This window comes from Macrobrachium nipponense, chromosome 47 (genome assembly GCF_015104395.2).
Source record: "Macrobrachium nipponense isolate FS-2020 chromosome 47, ASM1510439v2, whole genome shotgun sequence".
In the NCBI taxonomy this organism is placed as follows: domain Eukaryota; kingdom Metazoa; phylum Arthropoda; class Malacostraca; order Decapoda; family Palaemonidae; genus Macrobrachium; species Macrobrachium nipponense.
Genome location: NC_087222.1, coordinates 24285867 through 24308556, shown reverse-complemented (window position 1 = coordinate 24308556; position 22690 = coordinate 24285867). Strand labels below are relative to the sequence as shown.

Below are 22690 nucleotides of genomic sequence, written 5' to 3'. Positions count from 1 at the left end.
CTTACTCATAAAGTTACTGCCTCTGTCTGTTGTATTCCTTTGGAAAGCCGAAATCTAGAAAAATAATCTGTTAAATGTTTGATAACTACTTTACTGGAAATTTCGTGAGTATCAGGATAGCTTCTGGATATTGGTGGTGCGATCTATGATAGTTCAGATGTATCAATTACCTGATGTTGTGTTTTGGTAGCGGCCCCACTATATCTATGCACAATCTGCGAAAATGGTTCTGTAATACAGTTATTGGAACAAGCGGTGCTTTAATGTATAATTTGATTGGGTTTACCGACAAACTTGGCATGAGACAGCATTTACAAATATCTTTTACATCTTCTTCAATGAAGGCCAAAAAAAAATGCTTTCTCACTTTGGACATAGTCGGCACTACCAAAGTGTCCCTCCACCAATCGATTATCATGGGCTTGTGCATTAAATACATTGCGATACTCTGGGACTTACAATTTGATAATCTACCGATGCATTACTCAGCATTTGCAATTTTGATCTGGGACATCTATACAATTACTTCATTTCTAATGAAAAACAAGGCTTATTACATCCGATACTTCATTTCTGAAAACAGGCATTCTCAAAAATGCTTTGGGGTGGTACTATTCATTTATCTTCTTTCTGCGCCTTTACTAAATCTTTTCGGTCACCTATACAACTTCAGCGACTCTCTTGCAACTGGAATATTACCTATACTACTTCCTTCTCCAAGTCTGCGAAGTTGAGATATTCATCCTCATCTACTGTCGTCAACTTACTCTGAGCTCTGTTACGGTGTTGATATAGGTTACTGGTCAACTTCAACTACTTCTACACTTACTCTTTGCCCCTCTCTGTTGAACTGGAAATGATACATCACACCTATTATCACATCTATGTACCTGGAAATGGGCAATTGTTCTTACAATCGCAAATCTATGGGTACCTGAAACTAGCTCTGACTCAATTTTTAAATTCAACAAGTGGACATGTGACTATCTAGATTTGTTTAATTTAGGATTATAATCTTTCGTTTTGCTTTTAGCAAAACAAAATTATTCTTCTTCACTCTCATAATTTTCTGGTAAAAACTTTTTCTTAAGACGCATGACTGAAGACGCACCAGTAATCTTTAAACAAAACTAAAGCTTTACTTACAACATCTGGATCTTGAACACTCTTATTCTACCTTCATGCAGCATACTCTCCCAAATTCTTAACACTTCAGTCGTTTTCATCACTCTTATTATTTCCAAATCAATGTTACTCAAATAAATACTCATCCTACTAACTTGACATCTTGGATTAGTGTTACTTTACCCTTTGTCTCTGTTACACTCAAACTGAAAAAATGTCCTCGCTTACCACATTGTAACATGTTATTCTTGCTTATCCTATTACTTTAGGTGAGTTATTTCTGTGTTTGATCTGTAGTTAAATATTTTCACTGGCTGAAATGACTATAATCTATACTATAAGTTTCTGTGGTGATAGGTTTACCATGAGTTAGAGTACCAAATCTATCAGCTGACCCTGGCTTGCTTCTTCCAAAGTTTTATGATCTAACTCTTCCACAAGTGTACTCTGACATCCCTTAGACATACTATCTTTGAAATCTTCAAGCAAAAGAAGTTCTCTAAGATCTACAAATCCGTAAGACCTTATAGACCGGACGCCAATCAGCGAACATACGGACTTATGCCTCGTATTTATCAAAAAATGTCTGGGTGGCTCCTTTTCACATAAGTTTCTGAAACTTTGTCTGTACGCTCGGGAACAAAGTTGATAATGCGGACACACAGCGCTCTTCCACTACCTCATAATCTATGCTATACGAGCTAAGTGTAGCTAAGCTTCCCGAGCTTCCCTATAAAAAGATTGCACAATAAGAGCCCAACTCGCCTTCTCCAGTCTAACTGTTTAGCTACTTTCTCAAAAGCTTATAAAAAAACTGACTCACATCTGTTTCTGAAAATTTAGGTATAAGCTGCTGAGTCCACACATAAAATGTCCAGCGGTGTCACTAGCACCACTACCTTCACCTTTCTTACTTCGCTCCAACTTATCTCCAACTGTAACTTCTCCTCTCCTCTGCTAACTTGCCTCTAGCTGCTCTAGTTTCTCTCTCAATTCTGCATTTCTCTTTTTCTATTTTGCAAGATGTTTCCCCCCTTACAAACTCAGCCAACTACCCTTCATATCCGAGTTGTTTTTCTCCTATAGCAGTAAGAGATCTAAAGTAGACATTATGAATAATATATAAAAGAAACCCCGCACGAAAAATGCACCCAAAAATTATGGCAAACCACACCGTACGGTTCAGAAATATAATATAAGAGTTCCAGCACAATAATTAAATAACTACTCTCACTGAGAAAAAGGCAAGAGGGAAGCATCAATGGGCCCAAGGTCGCCAAAGATGTTACCATGCCTGGGTGCATAGATTTTATGTGATATTTCTATCCAGGTTCTTTGCTAGTAATGGTGACAGTGAATCCTATGGAACAGGTGTAACACAGAGTACTGAAAACTCTAGAAATATAATATAGGTGATAAAGTGGGATGCACCTACTATCCACAAACTTCAAGTAAGGGCAATTGAATGCAAGACAAAACTTATTATATTTATTAAAATATATTCGTCACTATCCAAAACGCTTATACTCGGGTAGGCAATTGACAAGAGAAACCCAATATAAATGTTAGGGTTAATAACAATGAAATTCTAGTATTAATGGGAAGATTCAATCAGAATAAAATGGGTAAAATTAATTATACTCTGACTTGCCTTTGCTGGATATCCTTTATGAAAGTGGTAATTAATATATACAAGTAAGCATGTATGATGGTATGAGAGCACGAGTCACCAAAACAGCAGTCTTACAGGAGATTTATCATTAAAGAGAAGAACACAAACAACGGGGACTAATGTCAGTACCGAAGGCAAGTACAAACTCGATTCATCAAAGTTAACGTACGTCCAAGGAAAAAAAACAAAACCATAAACAAGGTATGTTATAACCTAACTCAGATACACAATGACAAAATTGGATACTTAATAAACCACACACAATAAGACTTATAATAGAATTAGATGTAAGCTAACGAGTTATGATATATATATAAGAAACGAAGAGGATCCATCATAATAAAAGACAACCCACTACAGCAAACCGAATCAATCGTATGCTCAATAAAAGTGCCAACAAGCCAATTATACAAACAGTAACAAGATATTCAACTAGCGAATGGACTGGCTAAATATCGTTACTTACAAGGGTAAAGAACAGGACTAATAGTAACAACACCTCTTACCACAGAAATGACAACACAAACGCCAATGAACCTGATGCACGCATAATGCAACAATATATAGCAAATCCACTGGTAATAACTAACGACAATATTCCAAAACCCACGGTGAATATAAATAATAGAAATGGCACTAATGCACACAGGAGAATATCAACATAAAACAACACTGATCATGACCAAGTGACATGAACAACGAAATACCAAAACACAAGGAAACAATCCGATATTCTCTCTCATCTCTCTCCCTCTCTGACTAGATATATGTATTATCCTTGTCCCTTCTCCTTCGTGACTCTGGGTCGAGTGTTCAGATAACTTCTCTGGTTTAGAATCTCGGAAATCGACTGCGGTAAGGTCTTAATATGCTGAACCCTGTATAACTTTGGACTGAACACTAAGTGGGTATTCTGTACACCGGTAATTACTTTTTTGATGACCAAACAAAGCAGTTTGCCTCTTCTTGGAATAGTAATAAAAAACATAGTAAACAAAAAGAATAAACGTAAGCAAACATTATAAACAAAATGAAGGAAAATAAACATAAACTTGTAGAATACACACAAACCACACACACACACACACACACCACACACACAACACACATATATATATATATATATATATATACTATATATATATTATATATATATATATATATTATATCTATATATACAGAGAGAGAGAGAGAGAGAGGAGGAGAGAGGGTTATAATAAATCAACGGTTAATTCTTTAAGTATATATATATATATATATATGTGTGTGTGGTGTGTGTGTGTGTGTGTTTGGGTGTGGTGTGTGTTTGTGTGTGCAGTGTGTGGTGTGTTTGTTGTGCATGTGTGTGTGTGTGTGTACGGGAGAGAGAGATAGAGAGAGATAGTGAGGGTAGTATCAGCTAGTATCTCATTCGGTAATCTTATATCTCCGGCCAATTGTAAAGAGGTACAACAATTACAAAATAACGGTGGCTACCAATAAAGGGACCATGCAAGGATTTTAAATAAAAATGAGGTAAATGAATAAAAAAAAACACACTTCCCCCTTGTCAGCCACTACTATATCAAGAATAGAAGGAAATTGGCAATACTGTCAAGTATGCGGAAGCCTTCAGCGTCAAAATTGACTAAAGGTTATTTTTTTTTTTTGAACGAGACATGGTTGGTGTAACCAAGAGAGCGAGAGAGAGGAGAGTTACCAAATTCCGGTTCACTCTTTTGTATAGAGAGAGAGTGTATTTCACTACATTTTATTGTTTAAATATATATATAATATAATATATATATATATATATCTATATTATATATATATATATATTTATATGTGGTGTGCGCTGTTGTGTATGTAGAGAGAGAGAAGAGAAGAGAGAGGAGAGGAGAGAGAAGTTACCAAATTCTGTTCTAACACTTTAGATAGAGAGAGAGTGTATTTCCTAAATTTATGGTTAACATATATATATATGATATATTATATATATATATATATATAATATATATCTATATTATATATATATATTATTATGTGTGTGCGGTGTTTGTGTATGTAGAGAGAGAGAGAGCGAGAGGGAGGAGACGAGAGAGGAGAAGAGAGAGAGAGAGAGAGACGCGAAGCAGTCGAAATCGATGTGAACAATTCTGGATTGCACGTCCCGCGAGTTTTTTTTTCCTATTGATCCGGTTATTATCTGCTGGCGTATTTGATGGTAGGAAGCGGTCCCTCGTCTTGTGAAGTTCTTGATTCAAAGGTCGTGTGTTTGTGTGGTGTGTGTGATGTATATATTCAAGTTTTTGCTGTCTGGTCGTGTGTTTACGTGTATGTGTCTGTATACATCAAGATACTTCTGTAAGGTCAAGTATTGTGTGTGTGTGTGTGTGGGTGTACGTATACATTCAAGGTACTTCCGTATGTTTGTGTATTTGGTTCTGTGTGATATTTATATGTATATATATATATAATATATATATATATATATATATATAAATATTATTATTATTATTATTATTATTATTATTATTATCATAATCTTCCAAAGGAATTATGAGTGTTCATTTCAAAGATGTAACAGAAATGTAATAGGCAATACAGAAACAGATCAGTTTTGGAAAAGAAAAATAAATGAACGAATCATAAATTAAATAGATTAAAAACTAGTAAATCATTGTAAGTAAATTATTGTGTATTGGGTCTATACTATATATATATGATATAGTATATATATATATATATTATAGAGATATATATCTATATATAATATATATACTATATATATAGATATATATATATATATATATCATATATATAATATATATATATATTATATATATATATATATATATGATATATATATTATAATAATATATATATAGACACGACATATATCTGGGGGCAATAGCCGTAATGGTCAGGAAACTATAACTTACTCTCGTGGTTTATGTTGTTTTTTAGTCCTTCATGAATTTCTAATATTTATTTGAAGACAAAATTTTGCTGATTTCGAAAGTGATCGGTTGAACAGGCAGCTCCTGTACGGTTTAAATAAATCCCTTCTGAGCGCTCAGTGGGACCGCACGAGTTCGATTTTCGGGGCTTTCCATTTGAGGCGTGAGAGATGTGCATTCTGGTGATAAGAAGTTCACTCTCCGACGTGTTCGGAGTCAACGGGTAAAGCCGTTGGTCCCATTTGCTGAATAAACCATACTGGTATACTTGCACGTAAAAATACCATCACGGAACTAAACTATTCTCCTACATAGGAGTCGTTCAGTTGGAACTTTAACATTTCAAGCGATGGATCAAACACATTAATATTTGAAAAACAGTTCTCTTGGTACTTAAATATAACTACTTACAAAATTAATTTACTTACTCCATTTTTATATATTTATTTATGAATTCGTTATTTCATTTCTTCCAAAAAAGCTCTGTTTCTGATTCCTATTACCTTCTTTTACGTCTTTAAATGAACACCATATTCCTTTGGAAGATATGATGATAAAATAATAATAATAATAATAATAATAATAATAATAAAATAATACTATAATAATAATATATGGTTCTAAGGGGTCTCACAATAATAGACATGTTGAAGGTTCGTTGTATAATTATCAAACTCTTATACGTTTCGAACCTTCTCTGGGTTCATCTCAATCCATAAAATGCATTTTTTTGGAGGAGATGAAACCCAGAGGGAAGGGTTGGAAAAGTTTAAATAAAGTGTTTTATAAAATTATAACCTTTAACATTTCTATTATGGTGGACCCACCTTACGAACATTTGTACAAGCTCTTGTGATAGAGAGTTTTACCAATAATAATACTAATTAATTATTTGGAGAAAATATTATTATTAGTATTTCAATACAACGTTGGTGTACTGGAAAATATGCAGTAGATTATTTCCTTAGTAACAGGAGAAAATCAATGGGTTAAAATGTTTTTTTTCCCCCCCAGGAAGGGGGGGGGGGATGAAGAAGGCTGCTTTTAGAAAGGTAGTTTTGCAGATCAAAAACTATTTGTGTAAATAATATCATATAGCAGCAGTGTATAGGAATTTAGACAACTTTTGTATGGCTTTCGTTGATGATTAGAATCTGCTGTCCAGCCTCTCTTCTTATTACATTCTCTCAGTTCCACGTTTATGAAACTTTTTCTTTCCTGAATTCCTATTTGTTTCTGAAATCTTTCATTTCGTTTTCTGAACCCTCTACCTTGCTGTTCCAATCCTCTAACTCTTATTTTATCAATGCCTTGAGAGCTGAATAGCATCATAGCCTATTTAAATGTTGCATTTTTTGGTAAACAGAGGAATTTGATGATTTCATTATAGACTCCACGGTGGGCCCCCATCTGCTCCCTTTGTTGTTGCTGTTCAATAACATCTTCCTCTCCGCAATCCCTCCCCTTACGGACTCCTTAACCACCTCGTGAGTCGGCCCAAGGGCCCACTTGAAAAGTCCCTTCCCCTTCGGAACAATAGGGCTCTCAGGGCCTACTCTTAGGAACAAGTCCGTTATGCAACTTTATTCTGATCTCTCTCTCTCTCTCTCTCTCTCTCTCGCTTCTCTCGCTCTCTCTCTTCGCTCTCTCTGTTTTTTTTTATATGATTTTTTTTAATCAATGTTCTTGACTCTCCTTTCCGTTTGATTCACCTGTGGTTTTCTGTTTCTCTCAATCTCATCTAATTTTTCCGCTTTTTTGGTCTCATCCTGTGTCAAGTCTTCTTTCTGCGTCCAGTTCTTCTTTCTTGGTCAGTCTTCTTTCTGCGTCCAGTCTTCTTCCTGCGTCCAGTCTTCTTTCTGTGCCATAATTTTCTTTCTGTGTCAGTATTCTCTGCGCCAGTCTCTTTCTGGTCCGTCTGCTCCTGCGTCCAGTCTTCTTTCTGTGTCCAGTCTTCTTTCTCGTGTCCAGTCTTCTTGCGGTTGTCCAGTATTCTTTTGCGTCCAGTATTCTTTCTGTTCGTCTTCTCCTGCGTCCAGTCTTCTTTCTGTGTCAAGTCTTCCTTTCTGTGTTATTCTTCTTCTGTTGTCCAGTTCTTCTTCCGCGTCCAGTCTTCTTCTGTTGTGCCAGTCTTCTTCCTGCATCCAGTCTTCCTTTCTGTTGTCCAGTCTTCTTTCTGCGTACAGTCTTCTTTCTGCGTGCCAGTCTTCTTCCAGCGTCAGTCTTCTGCCTGCGTCCAGTATTCTTTCTGTGTCCGTTCTCCTTCTGTTTCCCAGTCTTCTTCCGGCGTTCAGTCTTCTTTCTGTGTCCCAGTCTTCTTCTGTGTCCAGTCTTCTTCCTGCGTCCACAGTCTTCTTCTGTGTCCGTCTTTCTTTCTGGGTCCAGTCTTTTCCAGCGTACAGTATTTCTCTCTGCGTCCAGTTTCTTTCTGGTGTTCTTTCTGCGTCCAGTGCTTTCTTTGCGGTGTCCGTCTTATTTTGTGTCCAGTCTTCTTTCTGTGTCCAGTCTTCTTCCTGCGTTCAGTCCTTCTTGCTGTGTCAAGTATTTCTTTCTGTATCCAGTCTTCATTCTGTGTCCAGTCTTCTTCCCTGCGTCCCAGTTTCCTTTCTGTTGTCCAGTCTTCTTTCTGTATCCAGTCTTCTTTTCTGTATCCAGTCTTCATTCTGTGTCCAGGCTTTTCTTCTGCTTCCAGCTTCTTTCTGGTGTCCAGTCTTCTCCTGCGTCAGTCTTCTTTCTGCCGTCCAGTCTTCTTTCTGCGTCCAGTCTTCTTTCTGTGTCCAGTCTTTTTGCTGCGGCAGTCTTCTTTCTGCGTTCCAGTTTCTTTTCTGAATCCCAGTCTTCCTTCCTGGCGTCCAGTCTTCTCTCTGATCCAGTATTCTTTTCTGCGTCCAGTCTTCTTTCTGCGTCCAGTCTTCTTCTGTATCCAGTCTTATTTCTGCGTTCCAGTCTTCTTGTCTTGCTGTCCAGTCTTCTCCTGCCGTCATCTTCTTCCTGCGTCCAGTCTTCTCCTGCATCCAGTCTTCTTACTGTGTCCAGTCTTCTTTCTGCGTCCAGTCTTTCTCCTGCGTCCAGTCTATTTCTTGTGTCAGTCTTCTTCCTGCGTCCAGTCTCTTCCGATGCGTTCAGTCCGCCTTTTGTGTCCTAATCTCCTGGTGCCGTCCTGTGCAGATCCTTCTTGCTTCTTTCTCCTCTTTCCCTCAGTCTTTGGCGGCAGGCTCTGCTGTTGAGAGGTTGAATCAAAGATTGCATGGTGCTGATGGTTGTTTTAGAAGCTGACGGAAGCTTCGATCTTCTCTTGTGGTTTCGAAGTTGCTTCCTTCCTTGGAGGACAGACGGATGTGCATTGGGATTCTTAGCATTTGTAGCAGTGAAGATCTCTCTGGGCTGTATTCGACGGAGCCACAGCTCTGCAAGAGTGGGCTTCAGATTCTTTGCGAAGGTCTTCTCCTCCTTGGAGGCGACGGAAGACTGGTGTGTCGTCTCGTCTTTCGTCCTCCTCCCTTGTTTCGAAGGGCGAGTTCCATTTAGGATTCTGAGGATTGGGAAGCCTTTCTCTCTGGTCTTGCGTAAGTAGTCCGATTCTCACTCGTCCTCGTGTAGTAGTTCCCAGTATCCAATCCTCTTCCAGTAGCCAGTCCTCCTTTTGGTCTCGTCTCCATTGTGACGTCCTTTGCAGACCTTCATGCAAATCTCATCCACTTTCTCTAGCCCTTGACGGCAGACCATGTTGTCTGAGAGGCGGAGTCCAAAGACGCTGAGCTGATGGTTGCTTGAGAAAGTGACGGAAGCTCGATTCTTCTCTTGTGGATTTCGAAGTCTTCCCTCCTTCCTTGGGAGACAGACGGAGAACAGTGGTTCGTGCGTTCGTTCGTCCTTCGTCTCTTCCTTCGGCCTTCGAAGGGGCGATTTCCTTTTGGGATTCTGCGGGATTGCAGAAAGCCTTCTCCTCTGTTCTCGTAAAGTAGAATAGCATATTCTCACTCTTCCTCTGTAAGCAATTATGAAACGGAAGAAGATCTCGGGGCAGGATTCGACGGAGCCACGAATGGCCACTTCTGCAAGAATGGCGCCAGATTCTTCCGAGCTGTGGCCCGCGAGGATAACAAAATTTCCAGAGATCTTCCAAGTTCAAATGCTCAAGGAATTCCAAGGTGAAGGCGACTATTCTGGAACACACAGAGAGGCAGGCTGAACGGATTTAAACGAAACGAACATTGTCTCAGACTGGGATCCAAAGGAAGGCCGAAAGAGAAGAAATCGAAATCCAGAAGAGAAGAATCGGTAAAGGTAGACTTTGATTAAAGGAAGGGCGTTACTCGGTTGTAGGGGTGGGGGTGGGGGCTGTGTGTGAAAACGTTCCTGCTTAAAATGTGGTTCAAATAAAGTTAGCTTTCTTCCCAGGAACAGTGATCTCTCTGGCTGGGTTAGGAAGAAGAGAGAGAGAACGATGAGAGAGAGAGAATGTCATATAATACATATGTATAGCTATATCTCTATATATATATTATATATATACTATATATATAATTATATATTAATATATATATATGATATAGATATATATATATATATATATATATTACATGTTATCGATGTAAATGTATGTCCCGTATATATATCTAGATATCTATATAGATATTATATATATATATATATATATATGTATATATAGTATATACATATATATTAAATATATATATATATATATATATATATATTATATAATATATTAATATATATATATTCTATATATATATATATATACTATAGATATATTAGATAATGAATAATTGACACAAAGTATATAAAAACGGGATTGCTATTGTATAAATAAAAAATAAAGATTTATTGCCTACAAAGGAAAAAAGACAAATGCGAGATAGCCAAGGACTTCGGTGCTATTAATGACCCTTTACTGAGGCAAAACTGATTTTACAAAGGGAAAACTATAGTCAAAAGAAGGCTGAATATCTATACTGACACTACAAGATCAGCAATAAGGGGCGATTTCACTCTACAGAAACTAGAAAATCGCCTGAGGGTAGCACACCTAGAAGGATAACGCAGTAAACAAGTTATTATTCAGAAAACAGTACATTTTGAAAAAACAAGGAAGCATATACGGATTTAATATATGAAATTTCCCCTAAATTTCATGATATTAAATTGTACAGGCTTCTTGTTTTGTTCAAAAGGTACTGTTTTCTGGAAGAATAACTTGTTTATGCGTGGATCCGTTCAAAGTGTGGCTACCCTCAGGCTGTCCTCGTTTCTGTAGAGTTGAAATACGCCCTTATTGCTGATCTTGTAGTTGTCATTTTAGGATATTAAGCCTTCTTTTTGACTATGTTTTCCTTTGTAAAATCAGTTTGCCTCAGTAAAAGGGGTCTGAATAGGACCAAAAGTTACTCGGCTATCTCGCTTTTCATTTTTTCCTTCCGTGGCAGAAACCTTTATTATATAGATTAGATCATATATATCTTTAATCTATATACTATATATATATATATATATATAATAATATATAGATATATTATATATATATTAATATATATCTAGGTATATATTATATATATACTAATATAATAATCTATATATATTATATATATATATATATATCTAATATATATGAATGAGATGAGATGAGAGAGAGAGGAGACGAGGGAGAAGAGATGGAGAGATGAGAGGAGAGGAGGAGGAGAGGAGAGAGAGAGAGAGAGAGAGGAGGAGAGAATATGTATGTATCTACATAGGTACAGATTATATATATATATATAATATCTATATATATATATATATATAGGATATGGTCTATCTATTCTATCTATCTATATACTATAATATAATATATATATAGATATAATATAAATATATATTTATTATATCTATATCGATATATATAGAATATATATATACTAATATATATATAGATAGATATATAGATATACATATATAATATATATATATGATCATATATATATATGATATATATAATCGTTCTTGTTAGAATATAACCCAACTCCCTACCGGGTCTGTTACCTATTATGTTTGAGGCCATGGCGAGCCTTCCTTTCTTGATATATATAACGGAGAAGACAAGATTAACAGATTTCTAAGGAAAATAATAAATAACATCATAACTGAAACAAAAACTTATCAACAAACAGTTCGTCACGGTCATCTTTTATGTTCTTATGGGCAACCAAAAATTCATTAAACCTGATCCTACCTTCAAGACCCAATATGGCTGTCTATAACAATCCTTCTTTCTCTATCTCAAAATTTTTAGCGGGACTTTTATTTGAATATTAGTAATATATGAATATTCTTGAAAGACTGGATATGACTTTCAACAACTGATTACGGACATGATGGAGATTACTTATGGTTAGTTGTTGACGTTTGAGTCTATTTTACCAAACGTACCTCTTAATGAACCATCAACAAAACTAGACTTAAGAAAATATTTATTGGCGAAGATACAAACTTCATTGTTTTTAATCGGGCTAGTTTGAAACAAATTCTCGATCTGCAGTGCAAGGGATTCGATGTTTGTATTTAATCAGCGACTCTACTCGCAGGTCTCGATGGAGTTGCGATGGATTTCTCTTTAGGCCCTTTTTGCAAGACATTTGTGATGTCTCATTTGGGTCTGGTTTTAAAAACGGTGTGATTCTAACTTTTAAGCCTCATTATATCGTAGAATGGTTGATGATACCTTTGCCTTGTTTCAACACCCATGGCAATGTTATTCTTTTTAGAATATATAAAACTTTCATCCTAATATAAAGTTTACAATGGAAGTAGAGACTATGATTGTTTACCTTTTTGATTTGCAAATTACCAGAAACTAACTCTGAGTTGTCCAGGTAAGTCTATAGAAAACGTACTTTTACTGGAGCGACTAAACAATTATTATAGTTCGTTGTCAACCAATTCTTTTAAAACTTAATACTAGTATTCACACTTTGGTTAATAGAGCCCTGAAATATCTTCGTCTGGGTAACTACTTCACATGGAAATACTTTGTTTGTTGGATTTCTTCAACATCTAATTCATCACTTGAAATTGTTCAAAAAACAAGTAACAAAATTAATTACGAAATTCTACAGCCACCAATACCGAAGTGTAATGTCCCCAAAAGGACTATTGACTATGTCACGATCCCTTATATTCTGACTTAAAATTTTACATCCAGCCTCACACGAATTATTGAACATGTGCTCCATGCCTTAAAGTGATAAGTCTTATCTAGCCAATCCCTGCACCCAATTGGTCCTTTTTTAATTATAAAGATCGCCTTCAGCCTTTTTATACGATCCACCGTTAGTATATAATTTTACATGCACTGGATGTCGGTCTCTTAGTCGGATCAACTCGCAGGCTGGTAAGGGGTTCAGATATTGCTCTCACTTGGGCTTCAGCTTCGTACTGGTCAGCGAATAATAAACAACCTGATTTTCAGCATCAAGGGAATCATGGCTTTTATTGCAAAATTGAAGTAAAAAAAGGAACAGTTTCCATAAATAGGACCATGTCAAACATCTGACCATTAACTACCCTGAGTCTGTATATAGCAAGAGCGGGTTCCCCTCCTAAACAGTAATACGTCCTCAGCAATTCTGTACCATGGGATAGTTGAAGGCGTTACTTTTAATTGTCCGGTGTTCTTCCTTCTTCTCTCCCACAATGGACGGTGTTGGTGTCTAAGCAGTCTCTTGTTAACCTGTTTTATACTTTGTTCTTTATGTAATTTATAAGACTATTTTTAATTATATGTGAATTCCTGTTTTGTACTTTTATTGTATGCTATTTATAAATGTGTCTTTCGTTCTTTCACAGAATGGGATGCACACCAAATTTCATGTGCGAAACGTTTCTTAGAAAAAAATTGTCATATTTACCATCTGGTATCAGTGGACATCCCTGGACGGTTTCATATGTGTATTTATTGACTTGCTATATATATATGATATAGATATATGATATATATATATATATATATATTAATATCTTTCATAAGAAGCAAGGTTTACCATTGCTTAAAGAGGCTTCCTCATTCATATATTTATTTTGACCCTTAAAACATAAAAGCATAAGACCTACATTCTCCCACCTTCAGTAGGAGACGTTTCCGTTCAGCGAGACCCACACAGCGAGTCCGAAAACTTTGATAGGTTAAATTATTTTATTTGCGTATTTCACCAGACTAAAATATCGCATTTAGTTTTAAATGAAGCTAAATATAAATTGTTCATCTTAAATGAAAAATCAGTTTTTGATTTCGAATTCGTGAAAAGATTTATGAGAAATTAAAACAATCTATTTATATTTTCAAAAATCTTTTGCAATGATACGAATGCAGGTGACGTCCGTGTTTGTTTGTATGGTGTTGGTTTCAACCGTTTATTATTATTATCATTATCATTATTATATTAAGCTTTTTCTGCCAAGAATTTGCTTGTTCGAGAAGGCCTCGCCGAGGTCATTCTCTCCTGGGAGAACATCGTCGAGGTAGTCCTCATTCTGGGTGAGCTGTGATAAGGTAATCCTTGCACATTACGACTTCTTCGAGGTAGTCCTCATTTGAAAGGCCATGACGAGGAAAACCCCTGCCTGTTGTGGCCTCGTCGAGGTCGTCCTCAATATAGGAGGGCCGTGATGAGGTCATTCTTGCCTGTTGTGGCTTCATCGAGGTCACATGCAACGGGCAATACAGTATTTTACAAACGTCGGGCCTTCGGTGAAGAACAATACAGCGGAGAAGGAATCATCAGGGGCCGGATACTCAAAACAAGCCTTACGCAAAGGTGCCTTTTGACAAAAGGCGCCTTTCCCAGAGGCTCGCCCAAGGCGCCTTTCGATGAAGGCGAATCGTATACACAAAGATTTTCAAGGTTCTTTGACGTGCCTTTGCACGAAAAGGCTGCCTTTTTTGTCAAAGGCGCCTTTGGATAATCCAGCCAATCATATCGCCCGTAGCATAGCTGCCTAGAGAATGAGAACCAATCACTATACAGCAGCTTATCAGCTGATTGTTGATGGCAGAGCGAATGAGTGTCAGCGAGCGACGCGATGGAGCCTGTGGCTAAGAAAAGGAGGCAACCTGCCTTCACTGAAGCAGAGTTGTATATAATGGTGACAGAAGTGGCGAGAAGGAAAGCGGTAATAGGTTGGAAGCTTCTCAGAAAAAGGTGTGACATGGAATTTGAGAGATGCTGCATGGCAAGATGGTGACAGCAGCAATGGAAGTGTCAGCCCCATCCAAAGACTTTGGAAGGATGTTAGAAAAAAATTCAAGGATTATTGCTCTGATGTGAAAAAGAAAATGGCCCAACATACAACTAAAATGAAGAAGACAGGTAAGATTTTCTGACATAGCCTAGGGATAGGCTACTAGCTTAAGTTAGCCTAATTTAGCATAGACTACTAATGCCATACATACCTAGATTGAAGCGAGTTTTGGCTAGGCCTTGGCTTATGTTCTACTGTTAACGTCATGCTAGTTACGATATATGCCTAGTATATGTTAGGCTATGCAAAAGTATCCTATGATATTGCTTGGAAATAAATGTTTTAGCCTAAGCTGTGATGATATGCCAAGGCCTGTGGGTATTATTGCATAAGTTGGCAATATGCCTTGCCTAACCAAATAATGGTATTTTTATATATTTTACACAATTCTAAGAAATTTTTCATGTATGGCATTTCTGCCGCAAATGAATGATAACCATTTAATGTTAGGTTAGGTTAGGGTAAAAAGTTAGGGAGCTTTTGAAGAATAGCAGTCCCACACGGACATGGGACCTGTTCAAAAGGATAAAACTGGGGTCCGTATTGTTAAAAGGGCTTAACTACAAGACTGATTCTTAACATAGCCTAACCTTAACCTAACCTAACCATGCCTAGTTGTAACTCAAGTAATTCTTATGTACTCTATCTGTGGTATCAGTACATTTTTTTCTTTTTTTTTTTTCTTTTGATGAGGTACAGATGTGGGAAGTCATGGATCATAATTACTGTCAATAATTACACAATTACATTGATGTTTCTTTCCAGAGGTATTGCAGTAGCTAATTTCTGTATTATTATCTTTTTAGGTGGTGGTCCATCATGAAATTTTAGCTTCTGAAACCTTCAGAGGAAGCTTTGGTAAGATTGGGCATACTGGAGCAAGAAGCAGTTGGAGGGGTTGGCAGATGTTTATGATATTTTTGTTTCAGGAATATCTTGTTTAATCAAAAATAATAAATGAAAGGTGTAAAAGAATAAATGGAAGTGTAAGGGTAACTAAGCTGATAGCATGGTAACAATGAACTGATATCCTTAAGAAACCAATTATGCATAATTTTTTTTAAAGTGGTAGTACAATTGTAATTATAGTCATTAAACAGTAGCAAAATTCTTTTTTTTTTGTTTTTTTTTTTTTCGTACCTATGCCTTATATGTCTACTATACCATGGGTGGCCATAATGTGAAAAAATGTCTTTATACCTCTTTCAATTATTGAGAATAGTTTTTTGTTAAGCTTTTTTGTTTTTTTGTTAAGAATAAGGTGATTAATACTACCATCAATTGTCTTGTATGCTAATCAACTCCTTATTTAATGAGGTTTATTTTTTATTTTTCCTCTATTTACTCTTATTATATTGGTGCTAACTTAGTGATCTCGTTTTGATTGTTGAGTAAGTTTAGTACCAGTTTTTGGTTTTATTAACATAGCATACTTCAGTGCTTATTTGTCTATTCGTGGTATAATGCATGTTTTCTTATTTCTAATCGTAAAAATAAATGATACCTCTTGTGATCTCAGTTTTCTTCTACCTATTGTAAGGTTTTTTTTTTTTTATTTGTACTTTAGTATGTTATTTCTTTCACTGGGAGATAATGTACCATGTGAGTACACTGATATGCTATAATTAAGGGACCATTTAGTGATACAGGTAAACCTATCTGTGTAAAGCTTCATCGCTTGGCGCTAGACTTTTTTGTGTTCTCCTTCTACGACTGTCATTCGTTAAAATATTTCTCGGTTCCTCTCATTCCTTCCTTGGGATAATCTTTAGTAGAGTGGTTCGTTTCTTGAACTAAAGGCAGATGGATTCAAAACAGACAAGTTGCAACAAAGATAACAACCTTTATTCTCTGTAACTCCCATACTAGGAGATGCAGCTCGGTCGGAAGAACCGAATCTTTTGATGGTTGGCGCGGAACACTGCCATTCTAAAGCATCGCGGTCGATTAGCGGAACATTAAGCTATCTCAGCAAGTTCCATATAAAAAGAAACATACGGTAGTTCCGCCGGCTCGGAAGTTACAAGTTTCCGGCGTAGGTTAACAGGGTCAAACACCGCTTCCCATGGAAGTTGTTGGTGCAAAGTTAATCATAAAACATAAAATGGTGACAAAGCTCTGAGCTTAGCCAGGCTACTGCAGACAGCGCCATAGCGTAATCTAGATCGTGCTTTGGTCACGTAGGACCCTCCTAATGCCATGACATCAGGGTCATGGGTTTATATTTACAGATCCCTTGCTACATTCTGCCTAAATTTAATTTGACTTGTTGAAGTTTCATTACGGTACATATGCGGTATGCGAGTGCCCATATCACTTATTGTGTACCAACAGCCCTGTGTCGCAACCTTCAATACAAAAAAAAAAATTACTTTAATATAACCACATTGTTTCTATTAGGAGCGTGCTCGTAATATGCCGTCTAGGTATACATATCAATAAAGTGCTTCAAATGCATAAGAAAAAGGGTTCTGTTCAATACCCTTGTTGACATTCCTCTATGAATAAAACAAAGATAAATGCATGGAAAATATAAGATCCATGTTTGGTAATAAAATAATGATTTAGGTTACCCACTAAACTAGGTAAAAAAGGTAAAAATCAAAAGATTAACATGTTATAAATGATTAACTATGATAAACAGGTAACCTGGATTAAGAATAACTGGTTTTACTAAAATAATGATTATAGCATGATCAATGGGATAAATTGTTAAAGAGTACTTGACACTCTTGTAATAGATTAAAAGATAAATTGTACAATGGTTATAAATAGTTATAACTATGTAACTTCTGCAGAAATGCAATATATTAGGGCTGAATATTATTTTATTTTTAGGTGCCCGAAAAAATACCTTTAGGAATATATTAATGTATAATATTGGGCTATAACATGTTTATTCAGGTTGCCCGGGATATACTTTAACTGTTCAAATGCAGAGGACGGCGCGTCTTTCTTGTCCTACATTTTGGTGCCAGGCAATAACGGACCGCTTTTCAACACCACAACACTAATTTCCAGACAATTGCCCTAGGCACAAAATTGAAAGGGTGGCCAGGTTGTTCAGGCGGCCCTAAACTCAAAACGACTTGAGTTTAAACGGGTACGTCATCTTCTAGACGGGCCAATACGTTCCCTTGGAGATCCACTTCTGTTTACGCCTCAGTACCTACGCCAAGCAAAGATGTTGACGGCGATAACCCAATATGGCCGTCACGCTGAACACGGCTAGCAGAATGTAGTAGTCCGAAAGATTTTCTCCACCTGCAATAAGTCCGGTGAACGCGTGGGTCATCTCAGCCAGTTGCGTCAAAACGATGAGCCACCTCGCGTTTGTTTTATGGTGAGAGGTAGTGACCAGGATGGATCGGTGGATGCCCAAGTGTAGTTAGTTCAGCAAAAATACGCCTTCTCACGTATTATATGTGGGTTGGACCCCTCTGACGGTGTTTAGTTTGTAGATCCGGTCCACCGTACAACCCAATCGGCTGCTACGAAGAATAGGGGCATGGGCGGTAGGTACCGTTCCGGACAAACACGACGTTCAGGGAATCCAGGCCCTTATCATAATGGATCCAGGAACCATTATTCAATCCTGTAAGTGAATTTAGTACCGTAAAAGGGATAAAACAGTTTTCCCAGACAACCTTCGCTTATTGTATGCGAGAGAGAGCCGCTTTAGCACTATGGCCTAACTCACATGAAATCCGTTGATATAAGGAATAGGGAATTTCAAAAGAGTCAGCTGTACAAATTTTATTTATTCATGGTCTTACTGAACAGTGAGTGAGTTTATCTAAAGTCTTTAATGAACTGTAAATGATTCTTATCAGAAGAAAAGAAATCAGTACATGCCCGCGTTAAATGGATATGTACTGGATTTGCGTTATTCGTCATGGAAAGTAGGAAACGGTTGTGCTATTTTTTTTGTATGATTGCCAAGCACCCCGGTGGAAAGAATCAAAAGGAATTTGTGATCATAATTCTGTAATTTTCAACGGCTGACTGATATTAGGCAATAATAGAACTTACTTTGATGGGCGTTTCTAATAAAGGAAATAATAACCTAGTTTCTCCCTTCCGTTTTCCAAAGTTAAACGTCAGATCTTTAAAATAGGCATGAGGTGAGGTTTCCGATATAAACACACCCTTGTTGTTGGCTAAACGTAAATTGCTTCTCGTAAATCTTTGACTTTTCAATAAAATGTGATATTTTCAACACGGATATGGATCCTATTTTCGAACTATAATAAGGCTAAACGTGAAGCCAGCAAATGTTTGAACTTCCATGACCTGATCCAGTAATTATTTGAATCGTCATTAACGATACTCATTATTTGATGAATTGAAGATTAATGGCGCTGCGAAGTTCAGACAAAGCCCCCAATTTTTTACGGTTTTGTGTTGCAAAAAACTCAATTCTTTTATTTTGATTATTATCTTAAGGCGATTTGAAAATTCCTAAACGCCTAGATTCAACAAACTGATCCTAAAGCTGTTTAGTCCAGCCAGAAAAGGGAAGAGGGTTGCGGCATGTTCGAGGAGTATTGTTGGCCGCACAGGAACCACATCAGCATGGTCCACGAAGCGAGTTTCTTTCTTGGCCTCAGCGGTTTTATTTTGTATTGTATAAGGACAAAATTATTTCCGCGACGCTTAGTGTTTGAGCTAAGGCGAAAATCTCTGAGGATTAGCATGAAAATTACTGTTCGTGCGGCATTTCCTTAAGCGAAATAGCAAACCCTCATCAGGTCATCCTTTAAGTTAAGGACGTTCATCTTCAGGGCAAGAAATCGCATGCAATATCTAAACTTCTATAACAATATTACTTGACACGATGAATACATCATCTATTTCATCGCGATAATCGAGCCATGATTTTAAAAAATTCTATTTTCTTTTGTCCTAGCGCTCTTTCCATACAACAAACAAGATGTCTGAATACAAACAATATCACTCCTAACAATAACAGATTCAATTTTTGAAAACCTGCAATGAGTAAAACATATGTTAATAACTCGCGTAAAAGAATAGGTTTACCATACAATTATGAATTAACTTAGATATATATATAAAGTTATTATAAAAACAAGTTCATGAAATACAAACCAAAAAAAAAATTTTTTCCCAAAATTTGTTTTTTTTTTTTTCCCTCCATATTACCTTTCTTTAGATTCTGACCTGATATGTGCCCAATCGGGACTATTTCTTCAACATCAGTGGGTTTGGATACATTTTGAACCCTAACTCTATTGGCCGTAAAAATTTTCGCTAAATGTTAAACGGGCCTTCAAAACTTAGGTGTCCAAGATTTAATAAATGTCCCTTTAACCTTTACGTAACGTATACTTGTATGTATACCTGATCGCCCACGGCATATGTTCTAGTTGGCTTCGCTATTTTAATCATGATTTTTTTTCTTTTTAATTATTATTTGGGTGCTTGTTCGTAGATTGTTCTTACGAATTATATTATATCGACTTATAGCTTGCATCCATAACATCCTTTAGAGGATTTTTGATTTAAATTTAGTTGTCGGCTTTAAGATGTGGAAAGGCGTTCGGGCCGGGGATACGTTACAGTGCCATCGTTGCGGTCGTCAATTTTAATAGACACATGATACGAGTGGATTAAGGGTGTGCTTAGTTACAGCAGGTATTGGAAAATGTACCCAGTTGGGGTCTGCCCCCCCCTAAAGGGTGACCCTTAAAAATGTTTAAAACCTTACGATTTGCCCTTTCCACTAGACCCATTAGACTTCTGGGTGGATAGATCATGGGTATTGATTTTCTTTATACAAAGGAAGTTCGCACAAGGAGTTAAGGAAAATGATTATTCGAAACTCCACGCCCGAGTCTGAGATTAATGATGTGTGGAATTCCATGTTTCTTTACAAATGTAGCACTCGTAAAAAACTTCCTAGCCGGCACTTGACCGCGGTTTTTGATTTTAAGCGCTCAAGTTCTGTTTGTAATCGAGTCAAAGGCGTCTAATTAATTACTAGGAGGTGCTTATTTCCTCTGTCTGACTCGTAAAATCCATGTTAATAAATCTAAAGTTCTCTTTTCAAAGGGTTGTTGATTTGGCAACGGGGTAAGCCCCACCTAGGCTGGAAAGTGGGTCCTTCGTGTGGCCCTTTGTAATTCTTCGACAAGGTGCGACAATTTGTGCTATGTGCTTTTTTTTATATCTGTAAGCATCGTATCGCCCAATAAAATAATGGTGTATTTTTTTTTTGGCTTTCTGTGACCATCAAGGAATAACCCGGGGGTGTGTGCAGGTGGCTTTTTCATGCAACCATTTTAAGACAGTGGCGTTATGAGGGTGAAGGATAGGCACCACCAACCTGGTTGTTATTCAGCTGCGGTGTGGTTGCGGGTTTTTCCTCGTACCGGAAATCTACACAGGATATTGTCCTGCCATGATATAATTTCTGCTGCTTATACTTTAGGTATTCATTTTCCTCGATTTTCCGTTTCTAACGCAAATGATGATTTTTTCTATTTGTGCGGGATCTTTTCTTTGTTCTGTCTGTAATAGTTCCAGCACTCCAGCCCAGATCTTCCTGTTCAGATTATAGTTTTAAACAATAGGGCGTTGGAGGTTGAGATATCTATTTAATTCAGCTAAAGTGGCTCGGTACAAGATGAAGAGGGGGTTGCGTGATAATGCTGTTCAGCAATGATATTTGACTTTTCCGCAGGCGTAAAATACCCGATCCTCGCGCCGAAGTCCTGAATGATTCCATGGGTGCCACCGAGGTTCGCTTGGGGCTGTGGACTAAAGCCACTTTAAAGAAGTCGGTTAGGGGCTTATGGCTCAGTGAGAACCCTTGACGGGATAACCGTGAATTGGGTAAAAATTGCCACGTGGCAAGGTGTGAAAACTGATTACGACTAAAGTACGCTGAAGTTAATACAACCCCTGTGCGCCATGCCCGTTGGTTGTCTTGTATTATTGAACCTGCCCGTCCAGTTTACTTTGCGGTGAATTTCCTCTTCCTTTTTTTGTCTTCTTTTCAGTTTAAGGTCTCAGTTAAAAAAACGTGAATTAAAAAGCTATAAGGGAAAAACTTGTTTGTTACCATATTGTTGGAAGCAATAATACCCAACCTACTCCTATGGTCTGAGGCGTTCTGTTGCTATGAAAAATTCCTTACCGAAGTCAGTAAATTTCAAGATAGGAAGAACTAACACAGTTCATCTTTCAATTTATCGAAAACGCCTGTTGATGCATTTCAGAACCATAACGAAAATCTACGCCCTTTTTTATAAGATCTGGTTAGGGGAGGCGGCTATGATTGGAAGTAGTTGCGTATTAAAGACCCGGTCCCCGGTAGTAGCCGCTATACAGCCTAAAAAATTGCTGTATTCCCTGAACGTTAGTAGGTATCGGGCCGAAAGTTACCGGATAGCCGACACCATTTCCATGGACGACTTTAAGACCTTCACTAGAAAAGTGTGGAAACAATAGATAGTACTAGTTCTGTTTTAAAAAATTCACACTTACGTTATCTTTAACCCTTGAAATTAATGCTGGCCATTAATCTTTGTAAGCACTAACTCTAATTTACGTAAATGTTCTTCTAATGTGTTGGAAAAGATTACTAGGTCGTCCATGTAGGCATTGTTAGGATATCTCCTAACCCAAGTCTCCAAAA

The 22690-nt window shown here is 37.1% G+C and overlaps 1 protein-coding gene across 1 annotated transcript in view; it reads left to right on the top strand.

The window, feature by feature from the left end:
- The window catches only part of LOC135204584 (ATP-binding cassette sub-family G member 8-like), a 6028-nt gene extending 3491 nt beyond the window's left edge, over positions 1-2537 (top strand). The window contains exon 6 of the mRNA XM_064234738.1: positions 2456-2537. Within this exon, the coding sequence (XP_064090808.1) occupies positions 2456-2537 (82 nt within the window). The remainder of the gene's footprint in view (positions 1-2455) is intronic.
- The last annotated feature ends 20153 nt before the right edge of the window (positions 2538-22690 follow it).